This window comes from Charadrius vociferus, unplaced genomic scaffold (assembly GCF_000708025.1).
Source record: "Charadrius vociferus isolate BGI_N301 unplaced genomic scaffold, ASM70802v2 scaffold46, whole genome shotgun sequence".
Classification (NCBI taxonomy): domain Eukaryota; kingdom Metazoa; phylum Chordata; class Aves; order Charadriiformes; family Charadriidae; genus Charadrius; species Charadrius vociferus.
Genome location: NW_009648710.1, coordinates 879,144 through 899,739, shown reverse-complemented (window position 1 = coordinate 899,739; position 20,596 = coordinate 879,144). Strand labels below are relative to the sequence as shown.

The 20,596-nt window shown below is 38.0% G+C and overlaps 1 protein-coding gene across 1 annotated transcript in view; it reads right to left on the bottom strand.

The window, feature by feature from the left end:
• Positions 1-20,596, bottom strand: part of SMG1 (SMG1 phosphatidylinositol 3-kinase-related kinase) — a 98,834-nt gene that overhangs the window by 46,615 nt on the left and 31,623 nt on the right. Inside the window, exons 2-4 of the mRNA XM_009886608.1 lie at positions 11,601-11,764; positions 7,300-7,455; positions 2,020-2,156 (exon numbers count right to left, since the gene is read on the bottom strand). Of these exons, the coding sequence (XP_009884910.1) occupies positions 2,020-2,156; positions 7,300-7,455; positions 11,601-11,764 (457 nt within the window). The remainder of the gene's footprint in view (positions 1-2,019; positions 2,157-7,299; positions 7,456-11,600; positions 11,765-20,596) is intronic.

Below are 20,596 nucleotides of genomic sequence, written 5' to 3'. Positions count from 1 at the left end.
ATACAGCTCATCAGTAGCATCTACTGAAGACCTAGTCTCCAAAACTAATAATCAATTGTATCAGCAGAGTATTTAATTGATCAGATAATACAATCTGAAATATTAAAATTTCTCCTTAGGCAATCCTGACTTTCAAAGAAACAGATCACTATTTCAGGGAATGAAACATTATTGATGAAACAGTGCTCCTCATTCAACATAACCAGAAATACTTGTTTTCCTAATATGCATTGAAAATAAAACCGCATTAGTAACTTGAGTTGCAAAATAATACAATAGCTGCAACTGTATAAGATATTAACAAGATGTTTTCTGGAAGAATTAACAGAAAGATTTGTTCTCTTTTCTTCAGAAATATATTAATCTCTAATACAGTGGATATAATCTAGTTTTTCTTGTTAAGCTTTGAGCAACATCACCCTTTGGTGGGTGGTGATAAAGAGTCGACATGCTTGGCCCCTCAGAACTCACAAGGAGATTTCAAAAATGTGCCTGGTATCTGCAAAAGAGGCTACAGGAGAGGCAGGAGAAGGCATCTATACAATTTAGAAGCTGGAGCACGATGCCATTACATGACAACAGCACTGCGTAATGACTTTTACTACTTCACTTCATTGAACACACATTTCAACCCTGAGAATGAAAATAACTCTGTTAAACTACACTTAATAGTGTCAAGAACTGCAGGAGCTACTGCTAGGTTAAACACTGTCCATTATACGGTTTTGGGCTTGACATCATGGATATCACTTGACATCTGATCTTGTTCTCATTAGTGAGCTGGAAGAAGTTTAAAGTTTCACAGTGACAACCTTTTAACATCCTGACCACTAACAAGTACAAAGTTTGTCACCACTGAGTTAGATATTAGAATGGCAATTCCAATATTTTCCGAGATACCAATAAACCTAAATAAAATGCAGTTACAAAAAAAAAACGGGGGGAAAAATGCATTGAGAATATTGGAAGTAATTAAAAAAAAAAAACAACCACCATGGAATAATTGTGGAAAGCATTTATTCCCCAAACCCTTGTATTAACAAGGATTTTGTTTCAGAGGAAAGCTGAGCTATTAGCTAAACTTGTGCATGGTCTGTTTATACCGAGGTGCACAGAGTAGAAAAGTCTCAATGTTTAAGCGTCAGGCCTTTTGGAAAACAGCACAACTACCACTGGTTCATTAACATATCATGAGAGAAAGAACCAACTTATAAATACGGATAGACACATAACCCACAACTGAAATATCACAGCGCTGCCCGTAAACGAGTGGCAGGGTATTAAACCATCACTTCCTGCTTTTTCAATACTTGGAGAGCTCCTAAGCTCTCCTAAACAGTGGTGGAGATGTGTGTCAGACAAAACACTTAATACTTCACTTCAAAAAAAAAAAAAAAGTAACATTAAGAACTTATAACCACAGTGGGATACTTCCCCCTCTACCCCCAAATCCTTAAGAAACACTTGAGGATATTAGAGTTCAACAACCCATTAAAAAAAACAAAAGATATAATGAAAACAAAGACTTATTTTGTTCTCTTCCCATAAAAGGGAACCCACATACAAAGGTGTTCAGCTAGAAAGCCAAATAACTCCAAGATGAGCTATTCACAAGACTGTATAAATATCTGCATATTTTAAATTTAAATTACAGAAACAGTTCTTGAACAAGACAACATCACGTTTTACTTCCTTTTTCCTCTACCTCCTTGCTGAAGAATCCAGAGGATACTGCTAAGACCACGCAAGAAAACCCACAGGCATGCCATATTTATTCCTACAGCTCATGCATTCAGTAGTTTGCTTTAAGGCAATATGTCATAAGTAATCTAGCAATAAAAAATTTCCTGAATGCCAGAAAAAAAGGCAATTCAGGAATACACTTTCCTTTGTTGTGGAAGGAAATTCCTTGTATATAAGATATTCCTCGCAGACATAGCCCAATACTCAGTCTTTTAAAAAGACAGTTTTATAAAACAAGAAACACTCCAGTGCTATGGAAAGGTAAAAATTACTAACCAGTTTGTTTTCTGGTTGCTGAATGAATTCTTTCAATTGCTTTACAGTAGCCAGTCTTCGGTCTCTGTCGTCTTCCCGAGTAATCCTCCGAAGAAGATTTGACAGTCGAGACTCGTCAGAATAAGACAACGATCGCTCTGAAAAAGAAAAGGCAATAACTTCTCTTCTCTACAGCATTTGATCAGTAATATCTGTATTGTGTGAAATGTCTATTTCTGGACTCAATAAGTCATAATAGTAATTTGAGAAAAAAGTAAAAAAATAAATCCCTATTTGTTTTAAAGTTAATATAAGGAAAATTAAATGTAAAGTCTAACTTAGCTACCAAAATATTTCATTTCTCCCAGTGGACAGCCCAGTACCTGGGTAGAACTCATTCAGAGCTAAGTAGAACTGGTTTACTTCTACACAAAAACCTGGATTTAGTTCCCTCCCACATAAATGGAACTTAAAAAAAAAAAATAGTGTGGTAAGGTTAAGTCAGACTTCTGAGTGAATATATAAACAAAAATAATTTAACAAATAGTATTTAAAGAAAACCTTGTGGAAAAAACAAGCTGCTTCTTGAAGCAAAGAATCGGATTTAAGCTTAAGCAATTACTAAGAAACAAGATTTTTTTCTATCATTTTAGCATATGGAGAAAGACTATGAGTAGTCTTCTTATAGCTAGCAGGGTTCTGCTTTGACAAGGAAAATAGATCTACTCCTCCTCTACTGAGGAACAAAAGCAAACACCGTGCAAAGGTGCAGCGGCTATTGATTTAAGTGGATCATAATACAGAAGAATTAGCATCTTCCTCAGAAAATATTTCATTTAAATTGACCAATAGCAATAGTGATACCAGTGAAGGTCACAATTCAGTTTACCTGATTTGGGTACCAACTGGAATGAATTCGTATGAATAATTAATTTCTCTCATTTGCAAAAAGAAAACAAAGTTTCTCTTGAAAAGTTTAACGTTAGATGTTTCATAGCGATTACAATCGGAGGATTCATGGAACATGGTGAAGGTTTCTTAGTCACCACAACTCTTACGAGAACACCCGGGACAACTACAGATAGCTTTTTTCCTCTGGTACATTACACATCAGCCATCTGATGGGAGCAGCCATAAAGGCAACCCAGTTATAATAGGAAGGTTATAATGGAAAAATACTACCAAAGGATGATGTCTGGGAACTGCTAGCCTGAGAACCTAGACTGGGAACCTGGAGCATCCTTGAAGAGCAGCTGGGTGCCGAAGGATCTGAGATACCCTGATACCCTTGATAAGCGCAAAACCAAGAAACTGCAACAACAAACTTATTGACTGGAAAGGTGAAAAGTAGACTGTAATTGTGGAAAACATCCTGACAAAGCAGGAATCGGCAACAGCTATTGGCTGCTCCTGCTGGAATAACAGACTGGGAAAGTCAACATTGATCTGAGACAACAGACTGTTGGTTGTTCCAGGCGAAAAACAGTAGTTAGTAAAAGCTGCTGGTGGCTCTAGGTGGTTGTGTCCTACAACCCCTTACATCTCTAATAATATAAAAATAACTCACTTTCTGCCCAAAATGGAGGTTCTCTCCAAGATCTCCCCCTGCAAAAACTTCACCACGCAAGATCTCCTGGACAGACCAGACCCTTGCGGGGGACACCTGACTGACTCCACAACGTAGACCATCTTTGAAGTGAGATTTTGTCTGTCAGTCCTGAGAGAAGTCTGGCAAGTTCTGTACTGGTAACACTTTGAATAATACATATAGGTGTGCATGTAAGTAATTAATCATAAGTATATAGCTTTATTAGTAGTAATTTATAGTAGTAACTTGTAACAAAGAAACTTAAGAAACAAAAACTTTTGTGTCCTTGTGTATTACAGAATCCTATGAAACCACCCACAGACCAGTAACTGTTATAGGCCATGACATCACCTACAGGAGAGCATGTCTTCTGTATTACAGTCATGAAGAATATTCTCAACCTTATTTTCATGTCTTTATTTTTTGAATTTTAAAAGACGGTATGAATAAAATAGGCCTTGATAATCTGTTTCTTGCCAGGCATCAGTTTAAGCAATTAATTTTGAAGACACCTGACATTCTGAAGGATTAGGCAGGCTTAGCAAACATTAAAATAGCAGTAAGAGTCTGAAGGATCAAATCTACATTTTGTTCCTAGCTAGAACAACTGCACAAGGCATGTTGAGAAGTTATCTGACAGGCTCGAGGAGCACTTCTTTTAAGATGTTACTGATTTTACAGAAGACTAGGGCATACACATCCATTTAGGAAGGATTAACTTTCTTTTCGCTTGCTTTTCTGGAAACCAGCCTTCAGACATCCACGAAAAGCCACGTTGGGTGAGAAACATACAAGGAATCATGATCAGCTAAGACACCTTCTGAAGCAGTATCTGAGGTCTTCCTGACTGATGGTGCCAGACTACTAACTACAATCCCTCCTAGAAGATCACTTGCATCTGAAGATCCCCTTGTATTTCTGCCCTGAACTAAGCTCGCAGCTGTAGTCCAAGGCTTGCCTGCCACTGGTCAATACATACCCAAATTTCAGAAAGATGGACCTAGCGCAGTTACCCACCCAAATCAGCCCTGGAGAAGAAAAAAAAGGACTACCAGGAAGGATGCAGCCTGCCCAGGAGTGTACCATGTCTGCCATTTTCTTTCAGAAACAAAACATAGGCAAACAAGAATGAAAGTTCTTTTAAAGTTTGGTTACAATGGAAATTAACACATTACACAATAAAAAGTAAAACTGCTATTCATGAATAATTCCACGTGAAAACTATTCTGCTAGAAGTGTATAGTGTTTTACATCACTGAATGTATCTTGAAAGCTTAAGCTGAACCAAATCTCTTTTCACTATTAGACTGGCTACATATGAAACCTCTCAAAATAGCAATTTGCATTTGCCCTTGAATAATTCAATGCATTGGCCACCCCATAACACAGTCCTTTCCAAGACAACAGATGTGCCTCATGAGAAAGAAGTCTATTCTACAACATCCCTAGAGCTGCACTCTACCAACCTGGACCAGGAACACACAGTACACAGCACTTTTCTTCTGTCACTCCCAGTTTGCACTGATCTCTGTCACTCAGCATGGGCAGCTACACCAGCACAGCCGGGTTAGGTCACTAGGTACTGCTCTTGAAGAGCAAACCAGGATGTGGAAAACACTGAAAATTATTTTTACTAAATAACTTTTTATAAAGACTTTTAGGGGCCTTGCAAAGATTTAGAAAAAGTTCCCCCTCCTGTCCCCAAAAATGTTGGTTAACTCTTCAGTGTTAGATGAAAAGTGAACAGTAAGTATAAGCCTTGATTTAATGAAATCCACAACTTGCAACTTTTTAGTGTTGTCTTCTCTGCATTTATCTTTTTGTTTGCAATCTCTTTATGGAAAACTAATTTATTTTGAAATATGGTTGTGCTGTTCCACATACAAAAAAAATCCTATAACCAGAACTGTATAAATAAAACTACCACCACCAAGGTTACTGGTATGAGACACACAGTTAACTGCTGCTAGAACAAGACATACTGTTCAGAACTCTACTAAAAGCAGCTTTGTTTTTATTCAGTTAATATCTGATGAATGTTGGCGTTATTCCCCAAAAGAGTGTTAGCTGCCTGTTGAGCCATAATCATAACTAAAAAATAAAATAAAAAAGAATAAACTAACCAAGAGCGTGACTAAAGCTATTCTCATCAAAGCACTAGTTAACACACACCTGTATGACTTCCACTTTGTGAAAAATCAGCAAGGTCTCAGTCATACGCTAACTCACTCACAGAAGACAACTATTAAAAAGATTGCTGAATGCACACGCTAACAAACATGAAAATATAAAATAATTAAAAAATAAGATCCTGTTGCAACATAATCCCACTGCATTTTGAGGAAGATATGAAAAAACAAAATGACTTGCTGAAACCTACAACAATCACAAAGACAGCCCAGTTAAAGAGGAGAAACTCTTGAAATCTGACATCTAGAGGACAGGATGAGTACAGAAGGATACAAGTCATAGGCAGAAACTTCAGTCATCCAAAACTACAGTTCCTAACATTTTAAGGATTACCTACGAGAACAGTCTCAATTTTCTGCCAGTAGTAACAGTAAATTCACTCACAAGCCCACTACCAGAAGTATTATTTACACAGTTTTCTATTAGACAATTCTGTTTCCTCTACATAGACATAATTTAAGACACTGAAAGGACTGAATAATTTTTATATCAAGACACCAGAATATGATTATAAAGTCAGAGTTTAACCCATTCCAAAGATCAGGCTTTCGTCACCACTCGCACCTCAGTTCTTTCATCTGCAAAGCACACCGAACACTCTTCCTTTGACCTTTTGTCTCCTCTGAAACATAAATCCCTGAGCAGAAACACTGTGTCCTCGTATGTTTATAATGTACCTGGCATAAAGCAGTCAGTTTTTGTCAGTGGCTCAACTACCACTTACACTAAGTAACACAATAAATGACAGTGCTTAGTCATAACAAAGTTTCTATTTTCATTCAAAAATCCTTGGAACAACTTTCATTTAAGAAAAAAAACAATCAAACAACTATGATTTAAACCCAAATAGTGGGAAAAGCGAAGACTTCTTTCTTAAAAACATGTGCCCAGCATTCTTGCATGCTCTTGCAACTCCAGATTTACTCCCGCTGCATCTCCCAAGACCTTGCCCACATTCTTATGATGCCTCCAGTTCCTCCCTGGCCTCTAATCCTCAGCTGAGCAATAGGGAGCACAAACTGTGGCTCGTTCAGGAGTACACATCTACTGACTAATCAGCTGGTATGATGTGACGACTAGTTGACCTGCAGGCCAATGAGAACAGATAACGGTTGAGCTCACTGTTGCAAGTTTTCCCACAGCAGGGACTCGTTAATTAACAACATTTTACTCAGGCATCAATTTTCAACAAACCCAAGAGCAAATTCTCTTTCTTGGAGCCCTAGATCTCTTTGCCAAATTTGGCTAACCTGAATGAGGGTTCAAAAGCTGTTTAAAGAAAATTGAAAGATTGATAGCATAAGCCATATAGTGGAGAGATCTGCCCAACCTATGCAGGAAATCTCAATGCAGGGAACAGTGAATACAAAGTGACAGTTTCCATCAACATCATCTAATCATATATCACAAAAAATAAAATCCATATAGATTGCCTAATTGTAGTGAACTTCTTTTCATATTCTGAACACAAGAGAGGTTGCCAACACAGATCCTCCTTTCCTGAAAATCCGTTGTATCCTTACCCTGTGATTTCCTCATGTCTTTTGTGGCTAAAGCACGATTCCCATGCGGAACACTGGTAAAATCAGGATTGGTCACATTGTTAACTCTCAGCTCTTGCCCCAACGACTTCCGACCATAAGTATTTTCCCCAGATCCTCCATTGACACTGTAGCCACCTGTGGAAAAACCAACACCAGATTAAAACAGGCTGTCAGACCATATATTTAGTAGAGAAGTATATTATGAATTATTCAATTAATATAAAATTAGCAGCCCTATCCTCTACCACCTTCTTTAGCTTCCTTTTTCGCTTTCACATGCAAAACCATTTTGTTATGCCCGGTTAAGTTTCCAGGTCATATATTCAGAATCTGATCAGTCTTTTTTTGAAGAATATGAAAAAACTCTACTGCAATGAAGTTTAACACTGATTTTGTTGTATTTGTGGCTCTCTTACTATTTCCCTGGATATGTTTAAGAGCCATTTAGATGTGGTGTTGGGGGATATGCTATAGGGGAGAACTTTGTAGAGTAGGGTAGATGGTTGGACTCAATGATCCCAAAGGTCTCTTCCAACTTAGACAGTTCTATGATTATTACTTTTGACTCTGTATTTTACAAGGCCCTTCACGTCCAACTGCTAGTACACATGGCTACATGCATTCACTTACTTGCTCCTTGATTACGCTCATCAAATTTCCACTTTTTTTTGTTGTAAATCTACCGCATAGGCTCAGTAAAATGGCCAAAAAAAGTGAGAAAGCTTTTAAAAAGCCACAGATTATTTGTACTGTCACGTACAGATTGAACAACTCTCCCTAAACACACAAAAGTCACTATTTTCACACACTACTACTAATATTAAACTCAATCCTACATTCTGCCACTTGAGTTACACATGGTACATCTTTGGTAACCATATAAAATAGAAACAAAAGTGTCATTTTGAGTAATGAAATTATTTGTACTCCTAGATTCACAGGAATTTACATACTCAAACCAAATCTTTGAAACCAAAGATTTTTCCACTCTGCCACACCACTTTGAAGGGCAGGTTCTTCCTCTGCAGTACTGTGGAGAACAAACTGCTGCCCTGAGCCTGCCAAACACTTCACTCGATGTATTAGAGCTCACTTTCGAGGCAGCTGCGCAGGCAGCTTTCTAAAGTGCCTTCCCTGCTTGAGACAGGGAAGAATCAACTACTAAAATTAAATCCAGCACAACCAAAGATGTATCAGAAAAGATATTCCCACAATTCCACCTGCATCAGTGTATAAAAAGAAGCGTGGGGAAAAGGAGAGGTGGCTCTCCATAAAAAGAGGCAGCCTACTGAGACTACAGGATGGATAAAAAAAATAAGTTCAAACACAAAGGTGAATCTGGACCTTAAAGATGTAAAGAATGTCATCTTGAAGGCAAAGCTTTTGATAAAAAGCTGTGAACTACCAGTAGAAGTTTGTGTGTTTCTATACACATAGGACTACCCTGCCACTACAGAAAATCCTGTGCAAAGTCTCAGTTGTAATTAGTTAATCACAACTACAATAAAGATACTTAATGTGTATTTCAATTTAGACCATTAAACTAAATTTATAAACATAAAACTAGCATGTCTGCCACCTTAATGTTATTTTGTCATAACAAGCCAATGCTGTCCTATGAAGGAAATTACTTCTAACAGCAATAATTATATTTATGACTAAACAGAAGCCTATCACTAAAATTCAAAGCCACAAAGAAATTAATTTAACTGACGATGTCAGATAAGCATGAATACAGACCACAAACATCAACTATCAAAAACAGACATACTACCATATACTATTTGAGTTCTTAAAGTTATTTCATACTTTACCACTAGCACACAAGAATCCTAGCTTTATTGGTTGTCTGCAAAGGTATGTAGTACTTGCTTCAGCATATTTGACATTGTCTTAAATTAACTAAACACAAACCTATATTCTCCCACTAGACATATAGATGGTATATCTTGGTATAGATGGTAACAATATGAAGCAAGTTGTCGTTTAGGGTAATTAAAAAACAGCAGGGCAATCAGCTTTTTTGGCAATAAGGGTGTAGATATTAAATTGCAACTCTCCTCAGTTATCTGCTCATCTGAAAAGTTTTTGAAAGTCCTAATACATACAAATTCTATTCACTTCCCTTCAAATGTTAAATCTGAAACCAAGTAAGAATATAATCAGCTATGTCACTGTTATTAATTTTAGCATAAATATGCAGATACCATGACATATGAATACTAGTGCAGTATCTTTTTAGCAGTAAGGACTCTGAGTCTATCATACAGCCACAAATCAAAAGGGAGGAGAGTGTTGCAGGAACACAGATCTCATCTGTAAGTAAAAACCCAGGAGCCTTTTATTTAGTTTCAAAAACTTAGATCTGCAAACTCCCCTGTCTTGTTTTATAAACTAAAGATGACAAAGGGGAGAGATCTAATTGCAGTCTTCCACTAGGTAATGTGAAGGGTTATTAAAAAATAATAAAAAAAGGACAGCCAAACTAATCTTACAGATGCAGAGCAAAAGGACAGAAGTCAACAGTCATAAGTCGCAGCAAGGGAAATGCAAACTCGATATGAGAAAACAATTATTTACCAGGAGAGTGGTAAAGCACTAAACAGGCTGCTAAGGGAGGCTGCAGAAGCTCCCATACTTGGAGATTTTAAAATCTGAAAAACTTCCAGAAATTGTCAAGTTGGAAGTCATTTTTATGATCAACACCGGAAAAGGGGGGGGAGGAATCTCTTCTCAAGGATTTGAGGCACTTGCGACATATGATTATCCAGGATAGAAAGGCTAGAAGTTCTTAAAATTAAACTTCCATGCTGGCAGATTCCAACAGATTAACTGAAAAATCTTAGTAAGCAAAGAAACTATGCTGCACCTGTAACTTACAAATTTCTCCAAAAAATAAAAATGAACTTGAGATACTTGGAATTTGGTTTTATAGTACAGAATATCCTAACCACCTCTTTCCAAGTCACACCTGAACAAACCAGCATAGTTAAAGTGCTGAGCTAGCAGAGACATGCCCTGTAAGATACAGTGCTTGAAGGAGATAGGTGCATTTTTCTTTTCAAATGGCATTTTCCCAGCAACTTCACAAACTACCTTACCGAAATTGTCCAAAACTTACTGTTTCACTATACTGCCAGTACGTTCTTTAAATACTAGCACGCTTCAAAGCGTAAAAATAACCTACTATGCCAGTTTGTGTAAAACACAGTAAAACTCTCCACATTAGCAGGCACACTGACAAACATACTCACTTTCTAAGCAGTTTCTCTGTTTAAGTTACCTTGAGAACCTTAAGATTTGGTTATGCAGATACACAAATACCTGTTTCACGCTCCTGCCTCCTACTAACAGTATCTACTAGTAAAAAAAAAAAAAATAATAAAATTGCATCAGCGCACCCAGCTGTAACTTCCCCTAAGATGTAGCAATTCTTTACAGATAGTTACAGGACAGAGAAGTAGGGGGAGTGTGAAGGCTTTTTAGGCTCCTGAACAAAAACTCCCACACTAATATTACTGTGAGATTCTTTTTGAATCTGGCCTGCCTGAAGAAAATTTACATAGTCTAAAAAGTGATTCCGCAAGTAAAAAAAAATATCTTCTTATTTGATATCTGCATTTGGTGATTGAAAAAATTCAGAATACAGATTTCTCTTTCATAAAGGTAAAAAAGACAGCATTTTGAATTTTCAGCTACTTTCTGGAGAAAGTATTTTCATTCTCAAAAAAAACGAACCAAAACCAGAAAAAAGATGGTATGAGCCATACATCACACAATCTATATGAAGTCAGACTGAGGCACATAAAAGTAGAAATTCCCATTAATGACAAAATATGAATTTTAGTTTGGGAATCAAATCTAAGTTTGCTGCAGTAAAGCTGCAACAGAAAATATATCAGATTAGTAGTCCATTTATTCAGGCAGTCCATTTTCAATACCAGAAGCACTAGACAGTATTCAGGAAACAATTACAACTTGCAGACCAGACATATCCAAAACACTACTCTTCAGGAGAAAGTACTTAATCTGTTAATGCATTAAATCTTCTCTTACATTCTTCTCCTAATGCAACTGCATATTTTCTCACTATTCATATCAATCACAACATTTCTTTGGTCCCTGATAAATCTCCCAACACAGTGATACCGTGGCAATGAGTTGTATCAGTTCACTGCTATTTTTTTGGAAAAAAAAAAAAAAATCTCCACCATTTCAAGTTTACTGCCTTTCTCTGAATGTCCCCTCACAATTTACACATGAAACAGCAATCTGTATACCTTTTTCTTCATTCTGTATGTCAGTGTGGACTCTGATATCATCGTGTCTTTGTCGAGACACCACAGCTGAATTTGAGGGTTGTAATCCATAGGAGGCAGAACTGCCCCGATCTCTGGATGAAGAGTATTTTAAATTGTCCTGGTCAGCTGATGCACTGTCAGTTCTATAAAGAGAAAAATATTTATTTATGTAGGAGTATAACAGGAGTGGGATTCATATTCACTTATAAATGCAACATATTTAATGACAATCCCAAACGTATTTTCCTGTGTTAAAAACGTTGTATGTCTAACCTGCTGCTTAAAAGTGACCTTAAATTCATACTGGGATTAGAATTGACTAATTATTACAGCAACATGCAAAGGAAATGCATTCTAGTGCTCCAGCGCCTTTTCTCAGGACGTTCTCAAGTCTCTTTTCAGCTAGGTGCCTATATGAGATACACAGAAAAATTACCTCCCAGAAGTGAAAAATAAAATAGAACAAGGTATAGGTATATACCACAGCTAGGCAATACAGCGCCTACCATCTGTGAAAGTTATTTCTAATCCACACATCAACATTTCCATAATATGCTATGGGCCTTATTGAGCAACATAAACCCAATTATTAGACTGAGGTGTTACTCGCATGTAACTGATAATCAATATAGGATTCCCATATTAAGGTTTTGCAAAACAAAAATTGCAAAACAATAAAACAGGCTTTACTGTGGAAAAACATGGAATGTAAATTAAGAGCTGTTATCCTTTAGAGTAAATCTTTGCAGATAAAGAGTTAAAAAAATCTGCATTGTTTAAACGACTCTCTTATCAGAAAACTGATTTATAGCTCAGAATAAACTTTTAAGGAAACAGGTGAAAATTATGAAACTAACTCTTCGCACTGGACATACCAAGTGATTTTATTTTTAAAAATACAGTAACTTTAATATACTAACTTGTGTACATGAGACTTCAGAACCAACATTCAACCAATCACTTCAAATGCATTCCTCCAAGCAATACTGGAGGGTTTACATTAAAACCAGTAAGACAATGCCCATCCAAAACAAAAATCAGCAGAATTTTGTTCAACTCAAGTATATTTGGAATCACGCTACCCAATTTATTTAAAGAGGGCTTTTCCTAAGCAACCTCCAAAGATGTACTGCTTTTATTTTAAGCTTTGTATAGTTCATTTGATTATTTAACAAAAAGCAGGACAGATCATTCCTTTTCGTTCCTGTAAATTAACTATTATTTGTGCAAGGACAAACAACTCACGTTCTTGGGGAAAAGTCTCATTTTTACTTTTCAAGAGAACACTGTGATTAGAACCAGTAGACAAATTCAGGGAAAAGGAGTTAAATACATCTCAAGGCCAAAAGGGAAAAACACAGCTGAAATTTTTGAAAAGCAGTTGTTACTTAAGCTGTCCTGAGGGCTTGCTGTTTTCAAATATAGATTGTCCTCAGTACAACTGGAAGGGTAATACCATGAGGGTTGATATTTCAAAAAAAAAAACAACCAAACCTGCAATGAAAGAACACCCCCCCATATTTTATTCTCTTGAGAATGTTAAAAGACAGCATACTATCAATCTGGGACTAGGTCTGAAAGAAGAAAATTGTGCTTTTGCCCTGTTCTCACAGTGAAAGACTGACACTAGGTCTGCTTGGCAGGTATTATTCCCGTTCGCTCCATTAGCAAATTAATCTATAGACATGCACAATAAAACATTTTCCTCAGTCAGTATTCACTGTGGCGTCACATCTACTATTTGGTCGAGCGCTTGCTTGGACTATTTTATAAAATAGACTATGCTACTCAAGAGGCAAAACCTCACTAAAAGCCTTTGCTCATGACAGTCAGCTAGGATCCCAGAAATACTTACACAAGTTGGACCTTCATCACTCACCTAAATTACATTGAAAAACAACGAAGTTCTGCACTGTACCTTCAAATGGTATGAACTTTAAGTGTGCCTACACCACCTGCAAGTTTTCCAGTCTGCTACAGGGCCCCTCGATTTTCTTCCTGTTCTGAAACCTCAGGAGACTTCCAGCTCCCTTTGAGGAACAGCAGTTTATTACAGAGGATTCAAATTATTTAAGCCTCTCAATGAAACAGACTGACAAATTTTCAATTGGTAAATTTAAGTACTGATGGGTTCTTAACAGTGTACCTCCCCAAAGAGCACTGCTTTTTTTAAGGCGATGTGCTGTAGACTGTATCATCTCCAATTGTCAAGCATGAAGTCTGAAATGCTTAAGTCTGAAGGCAAGCTGATTAAACGTACAATTTTTAAGAGTGTTCTGCATATCCTAATCAACTGAAGGACTATACATGTTCTCAGCTAACCTCACTTCCCGCAGCACAGCCTTTGAACATTTTGTAAAATTTTCCATTGTAGTAAAATACATAAGCCTATTGTTTCCCTGGGAAGAACCACACACTCACTTTGTTCTGTCTTTGAGAACAGCTTTCTGCAAGCTAATCTGTTCACACTTTATTACCCAACTAAAAGGTGAGCACAGTTTTATTAAAAATATATAACTTCTCTCCTTTGTATCAATTTGAGACAACAGTTCCCACTGCAACAAATGCATAGCTTAGATATCCAGCAGCTTCTGCCCTTCCTTTATGAGACAGAGAAAAAAACCCCACCACTTCATAGAAAGACACTGTCTCCAGAGAACTAGGTTCTGTAACCCAACTAGGTTCTATGGTCCCTATGCTTTGAAGGATTCTGAACTGAGAGAATCTTGCAGTAAGATTCACAGCAGAAGCAGAGCCCACCATCTCATGGGCCCGTGCATTTCTAGCTGTCCAGTGACGCACACCATTGCTCAGGTGGGAAGCGCATTTTGGAACTATACTGTAGCCTCCTGCACCAGCACTCTGGGGGTTTGTGGTGTGGGCTCATCAAGACCTGGGGACATGATCCTAGTACCCGCCACCCACACTCCCTTCCCGAGGGACCCAGCTGCCTGTGTAACTGCTGTGTAAACTCACAGCAAAGCACGGCCTGTGTGCACAAAAAGAAACATTTAATTCTCTATTTAATATCCGTTTCTGAAAATACATTCACGATTTTGAAAGAGAACCACTTTGAACTCAAAATGCAGCCACTCTAAGAACAGGTACTTGCCAAGGTCTCACCAATAATTACTTTCCCCCCCTCCCTCCAGCCCTTTGAGGAACACTGCAGCCGTTCCACCAGGCGATGGGAAGAACTGTATCCGGGCTACCTCAACTCACGCCTGCATTTCAGGGGGGCACTTTTGCTGTTGACACAGCAGTATTTCCATTTTTATTAGGTCGTAACAGGCAGACGGGAGGTTACGTGACAGACATAAGGCTTAGCACCATCTTTCAAAAGCAGTCTATGTAACAACAGATTTATCAGTTACATACATTGACATTGTAATAGACCTGAACAAACATTGTATACTAATAAAATCAAAAGCTACAATGTTAGCAACAGATAAGCAGGAGTACAAATACAAATGCGGTATCAGACAAAGTTGGAACGGGAAATCACAAGGATGAACATGACTATTAGTACTTTATCCTGTAGCTTCAAAAGCTTATTCGCCACTTTATGAGACACTACTCTGTGTAGTGAAAAGCTCATTGATGGAGACTACGCAAAGTATTTCAAGAGCTCACATGATAGTTTTCATCTGTGCCTGGCTCTGGGTGGAAGACTACCCTATTACCACCAACACCGGCACCGATTTTCTGCATACGCTGTTTTAGTAATATCATTTATACAGAAAAGATTGCATTCAGTTTTCTGCAGGGTGATTTTTAACCTGCCTTCATCCATCAGAAAAAGAAAATAGTTCACCCACCTAAATAAGAAGAAATGGCCACTAGTTCTCCCTAAAAAAAGCTACTTTATTTTTTTTCCAGGGACATACAAAAGGAAAGTTCGAGTTTTCCAAAAATAACTATCTCATTCCATCAAATGCATCAGCATGATTTGACTAGCCAGTCTGTGTGACTGAAGAAAGCATGTCTGAGAACTGGCTTTTAAAAAATAAAACTGTTTTTATCTAGAAAAAAGAGAAACAGGTCAATCAAAAATATATCACGTTTCTTTAGTTATATTGAAGCCTTAAGAATTTTTGTCCAAGGAACTTGCTATGAACAATCTGGTATATACTACTTATTATCTGTAGCTCTTTCAGAACCACCCTGCCATATGGATATTATTTTGAGACAAAAATCACTTAATTATTCTATTTGATTTTATTTCCAAGTACAGGATCTACATGGAAGATTTATTCTGAGACAACTCTACTGTCTGAGTTGTATTATTGTTCAAGTCAGTCAATTTTACTTGCACTATTTGCCAAGTTTATTTGCTGTAATGCAGATAAATCCTTCATTACTTAAAATCTTTATCAATAAAACATTTAAAACTTAGACTCACTGTATCCACTCAAATTAACAACTTCCCACCAAGATTCCAACCTTTCTTCCACTGGCATGCAGAGCAATGCCAGTCTTTTGCCATGCTCTTTTACCATCACTTGGTCCATCCTGCTGAGCTCACCCCAAAACCTATTTTTGTTTCTACTCCTGTGTTGAGAGAGCACGAGAGTATAAGTGACTGTTTTCTACTACTGAAATAACAACTATTTTCCTACTGCAATTCTGCCATCTCAACGGCTGGACAACTACCTGCAGTCACCATAGCTTTTCAAATCACCTCGATTCTGCATCATTCCATTCTTACACAGTAGCTCACCAATTTCCTTCTGTCCTGTGATGGATATTAGGAGGGAATGTCACGGAAATGCATAGCGTATATGCATCCTGTTCTTATTTTTCCATAGGGATCTTCTGATAGCCATTTTTGGATATAGAATATTATGCTAGCTAAATCATTGGTCCAATCTAGTATGGCTGTTCTTGTATGGAAGACTATCTGCACTCCAAGTTCCTTTTGCTTCCCACTAACACACTTTCATCTTCTTTCATCTTTCCCACATCTCATTCTCCTCTGTCTTCACGTTAAAAACAAAGGCTTTCACATCACAAACTTAGGCTCCCCTATTTTACCAAAAAACAAAAAGCCCTTTGATCTCATACCTTCCCAACTTTATCAGCATATTCAACACACTCAGATGTGAAAGGAGATCAAGAAATACTTGTTGCCAGTTCAGAACTGAACTCAGTCCTGTTCAGCACCTCCCAGGCACAGTCCACTGAATCTCTTCCCAAGGTTTCCATTGACCTCTTCACAATCGCACCTCACAACCGATACCATGTCTCATTCCCTAAGCTGCCTTCGGCATCGCAGACTATTTTTCTATCTCTCTCCCCCCCATGTATATACCTATCTCTCTCACCCTTTGCGCACTCCTCTCTCTCTCTCTCCCAACTATCCCTGAAGAGAAGGAGCAGCCTTACCAACCTTCATCCTTCATGACTCTACACACATTCTCAGGTCATTTCAGCAACATACTCAAACATCTCTATGTTGTCATCTTTCAGGTCTCTCAGGTGTACCTTGTTGTACGTGCAAACATGGAAGAAAGAGTCTCTGTCTCAACTTCCCTTATACACAGCACCCACCCTGCTTGTCTTTCAATGTGTTAATCCAGCATTATGAACAGCCAATATCCACAACAACTAGTGCTTGCCTTTTGTAAAAAACATGCCTCTGCCCTTCACAGCCATGTAAAAAGCACTGCTCTAACCATCACTTTTTTAGCCCATTTGCTCTGATGAGTTTCTTTGCTCCCTGCCAATACCTGCCATTCTGTCTTTAATTAAACACAGGGTACCTGTCCTCAATTATAAAGCATTAGCCAATACTGGCCTCCTGTTCAGGTTATAAGCTACCTGGAAGGAGAGCCATTTTTCACTGTCTTGTCTCATCGTGTCTACACCCATGGGGACTTAAGTGGTAACCTGGTTTGGCAGACACCATGCTAACAGAAATTAGCAATTCGTAACACTGACTTACATTGCATGAGACGGATACACTTCATTTTCAAGAACAAGTTTCAGTACTGAACCTAGTAAGACACTTCTGGAACTTCTCAGATACGAAAGATTTTCTTTTTCTCTTTTCCGTATACTCTCCTGCTAACCTAGATTTATGATGGGAGAGACAGAGAGATCCTGTTAATTAAAGTCTTATCTTCCTTTTCCCACTTTCACCTAAGAATAAGAAAGTCATAGTGCACCCTGCACTTGCTAACCTGCTACGCTGCACTCTCACTCCTCCTTAGTACCACCATAAGCACGTGAAACTTGCTTTGCCACCTATTTCCTATCAAAGGGAAGTACTGGCATGTTTCAGTATATAATTAGCCTTTAGTACTCTACCTAATTTACTCTGCTCACACGCAAAAAATGCACAATGACATGATTTTATTTTTTCCCCCGGAAGTCGTATCAGGGAAAAAGCAGCAAGATCTGTCAAACAAAAAGGAAAGAAAGAAAGAAGCAAAGGTCTAGAAAGCTATAAAGATTAGAAGAAGGGGGAACACAGTCTTACCAATCCTTCTCACAAAAATCTTCACTGTTCTGTCACATACATGCAACATTTACCTAAAGTGTCTGTGTTGCTGTTAATTTAGAGTCTGGCACACCTCAGTGAACTCACTAATATGCCCACATTTATCAGGACAACTTCTCCCTCTGTAATACACAGCTCTATCAATATACACACTGTAGGAAAACCAGTCCACGTGCATCTGACAGATATGACTGCATTCATGCAGGCACAAAAAGAAAAATAAAATTCTAATTACAAACTACTCTCCCTTAAAGAGCGATGTGGGCTCCAACCTTCAGTTTCACACTGTTTTCACCTCAAGTCCCAACGCTGATTAGCATTACTAAAAATGGAAAGGAATCTGGAACTAGTAATGATAGTCGATCTAGTCATTTTTACACACACAGAGATGTGCGTTTGAGAACACAATCCATCCGATCACACACCCGTGCATTAGCAGTTCCTTTTTTCCCCTTCAGGAACTTGAAACAACTACAATTACTGCAGTTTTCATTACTTTGGCCATATGCTTTCCCTCTTCCACACACTGAAGAAAGCATTTACCAGCAATATCACCTAAGGTAAACGAAACTAACAGTCAACAGAAAAGAAAGGGGAAGTAAAGAATATCTGGGTATATTTTGCCTTCTGGGGTTTGTCCAAGAGCATGTTCAAAACATTAAACGAAAAAACACCCATTGACAGTTTTATATAACAGATATGCTTTCAACCATGCATGTGAATCACTTTTAAAAATTAGTTAATGCTAAAACAACAAAGACTGATTTAATCTCTGCTTCATTCTTTACACTCTTACTGTAGACTCACGGGATCTGTATCACCAAAGCTATCTTTCTGAGATTTAAAAAAACTTGAGCATAACATATAAAGGAAAACGTGCTCTGTGTTTGGGATGTGTGAACATTTCTGATTTCTGGGCTCTCTTACCAGATTAAGAAAAAAAAAAATATTTAAAGGAAAGGATAAAGGTAAATTCTTGCAAGTGACAGGATCAGCAAAGAGGCGTTACCTACTTCTTAGCAGGAATCCTAATGATACAGTGTGATGGAAACAGAACTAGGCCTTATCCACACTATGAAGTTCCCCTAGTCTGCCACACTTTCTCTACTGCTTTCAGATTTTTGTTTTTATGGCTTTTGGGATAATTACTTTAGCAGCTTAGTTTACAGCATCTGTACTTGAGCGTTAAAGAGGCACCAAAGTACAGCATGGGGAGCAGACCAGAGTCAGACACAGAGGGAACAGACTAACTTCTTCAAGCAGCCTTATCACCGGACAAAGCATTTCTGCAGCTACAATCTTACTTTCACCCCTAACTCAACTGAATCTACTGGACACAATGCCATACCGGAAAAAGTGAGCTTCCTAGGCCCTGATAAGATGAATTTTTTAGGCTAAAAGATAGAACTTGTGACAAATTAATATAGCCAAGCAGAAAGCATTTATAGACACCACCCACTGCAAAGGCACAAGATGTACATCCAGTTTCTTCCAGGTGGTAAGGTCAAAAGTTAGGGTCCGGAATTCCAGACCGCAGCCCAGATATCTGAAGCAAGGTAGTAGTGAAGGAGTAAGAGAGAGACCAGACTTCTTAAATCCCCCCCCCAAAATCTAGACGCTATAAGATGTCACCAACAAGGTTTGCAAGTTTTTAAGTGGGGGAAAAATAATAAGTTATTTGACTGAGTAGTTCAATACAGAACTAAATAACTATGCCCCACACACCATTAAGAATCGAATAGCCTCTAGCGTTAGCCCTGGAGGCTGTGCTGCGAGCTGCTCTAGCAAAAGGACAGCTTCCTTCACAACAAATACTGAAGTTTTATCTGTGTTTCATAAGATCTACCTTCACATCCACTCAATTTTCCTAGTTCAAATCACATGCGACTGGGACTGTCATCTGTAAATACATTCCCAAGCACATGCCGCGCTGTTCTTTGCTGGAAATTTTAAAAGTAGGATCCCATACTATGTTAACATTTCAAAAACACTAAAAACACCCCAAATCTTCCACATAAAAAACAAAATTTAAGAAACATCAAATTTATTTATAATTTCTACATGACAATTTTGACTATTAAAATAGCAAAGCAGACCAGTACAGCAAATACAATGGCATCAGGTATACTGGAAGCAATTAAGACCTGAAATACACTCTCTATACTTGACTAAATAAGTCAACAGACTTTGAATTTCACTTACTAAGAGGTACCAGGTATAAACATACCTTACAACCTAATACATTCTATAAGCTCTCACCCCAGCCTACTTACAGCTCAACTACTTTCCCCAGATTAAAAAAAAAAAATTAAAATAATCCTGTACTATTTTATTAACCCTTAAAAGACTACGAGTCCTTTTGCAGCCTCCGTTCTTCTCTGATTAACTGCCAGCTGAAAAGCAGACCGAAAAAATACAGGTACGAAGCCCACCGCCAGCTCTCGGCCCCACTGCAGTCCCAAGGCTTCGGCCT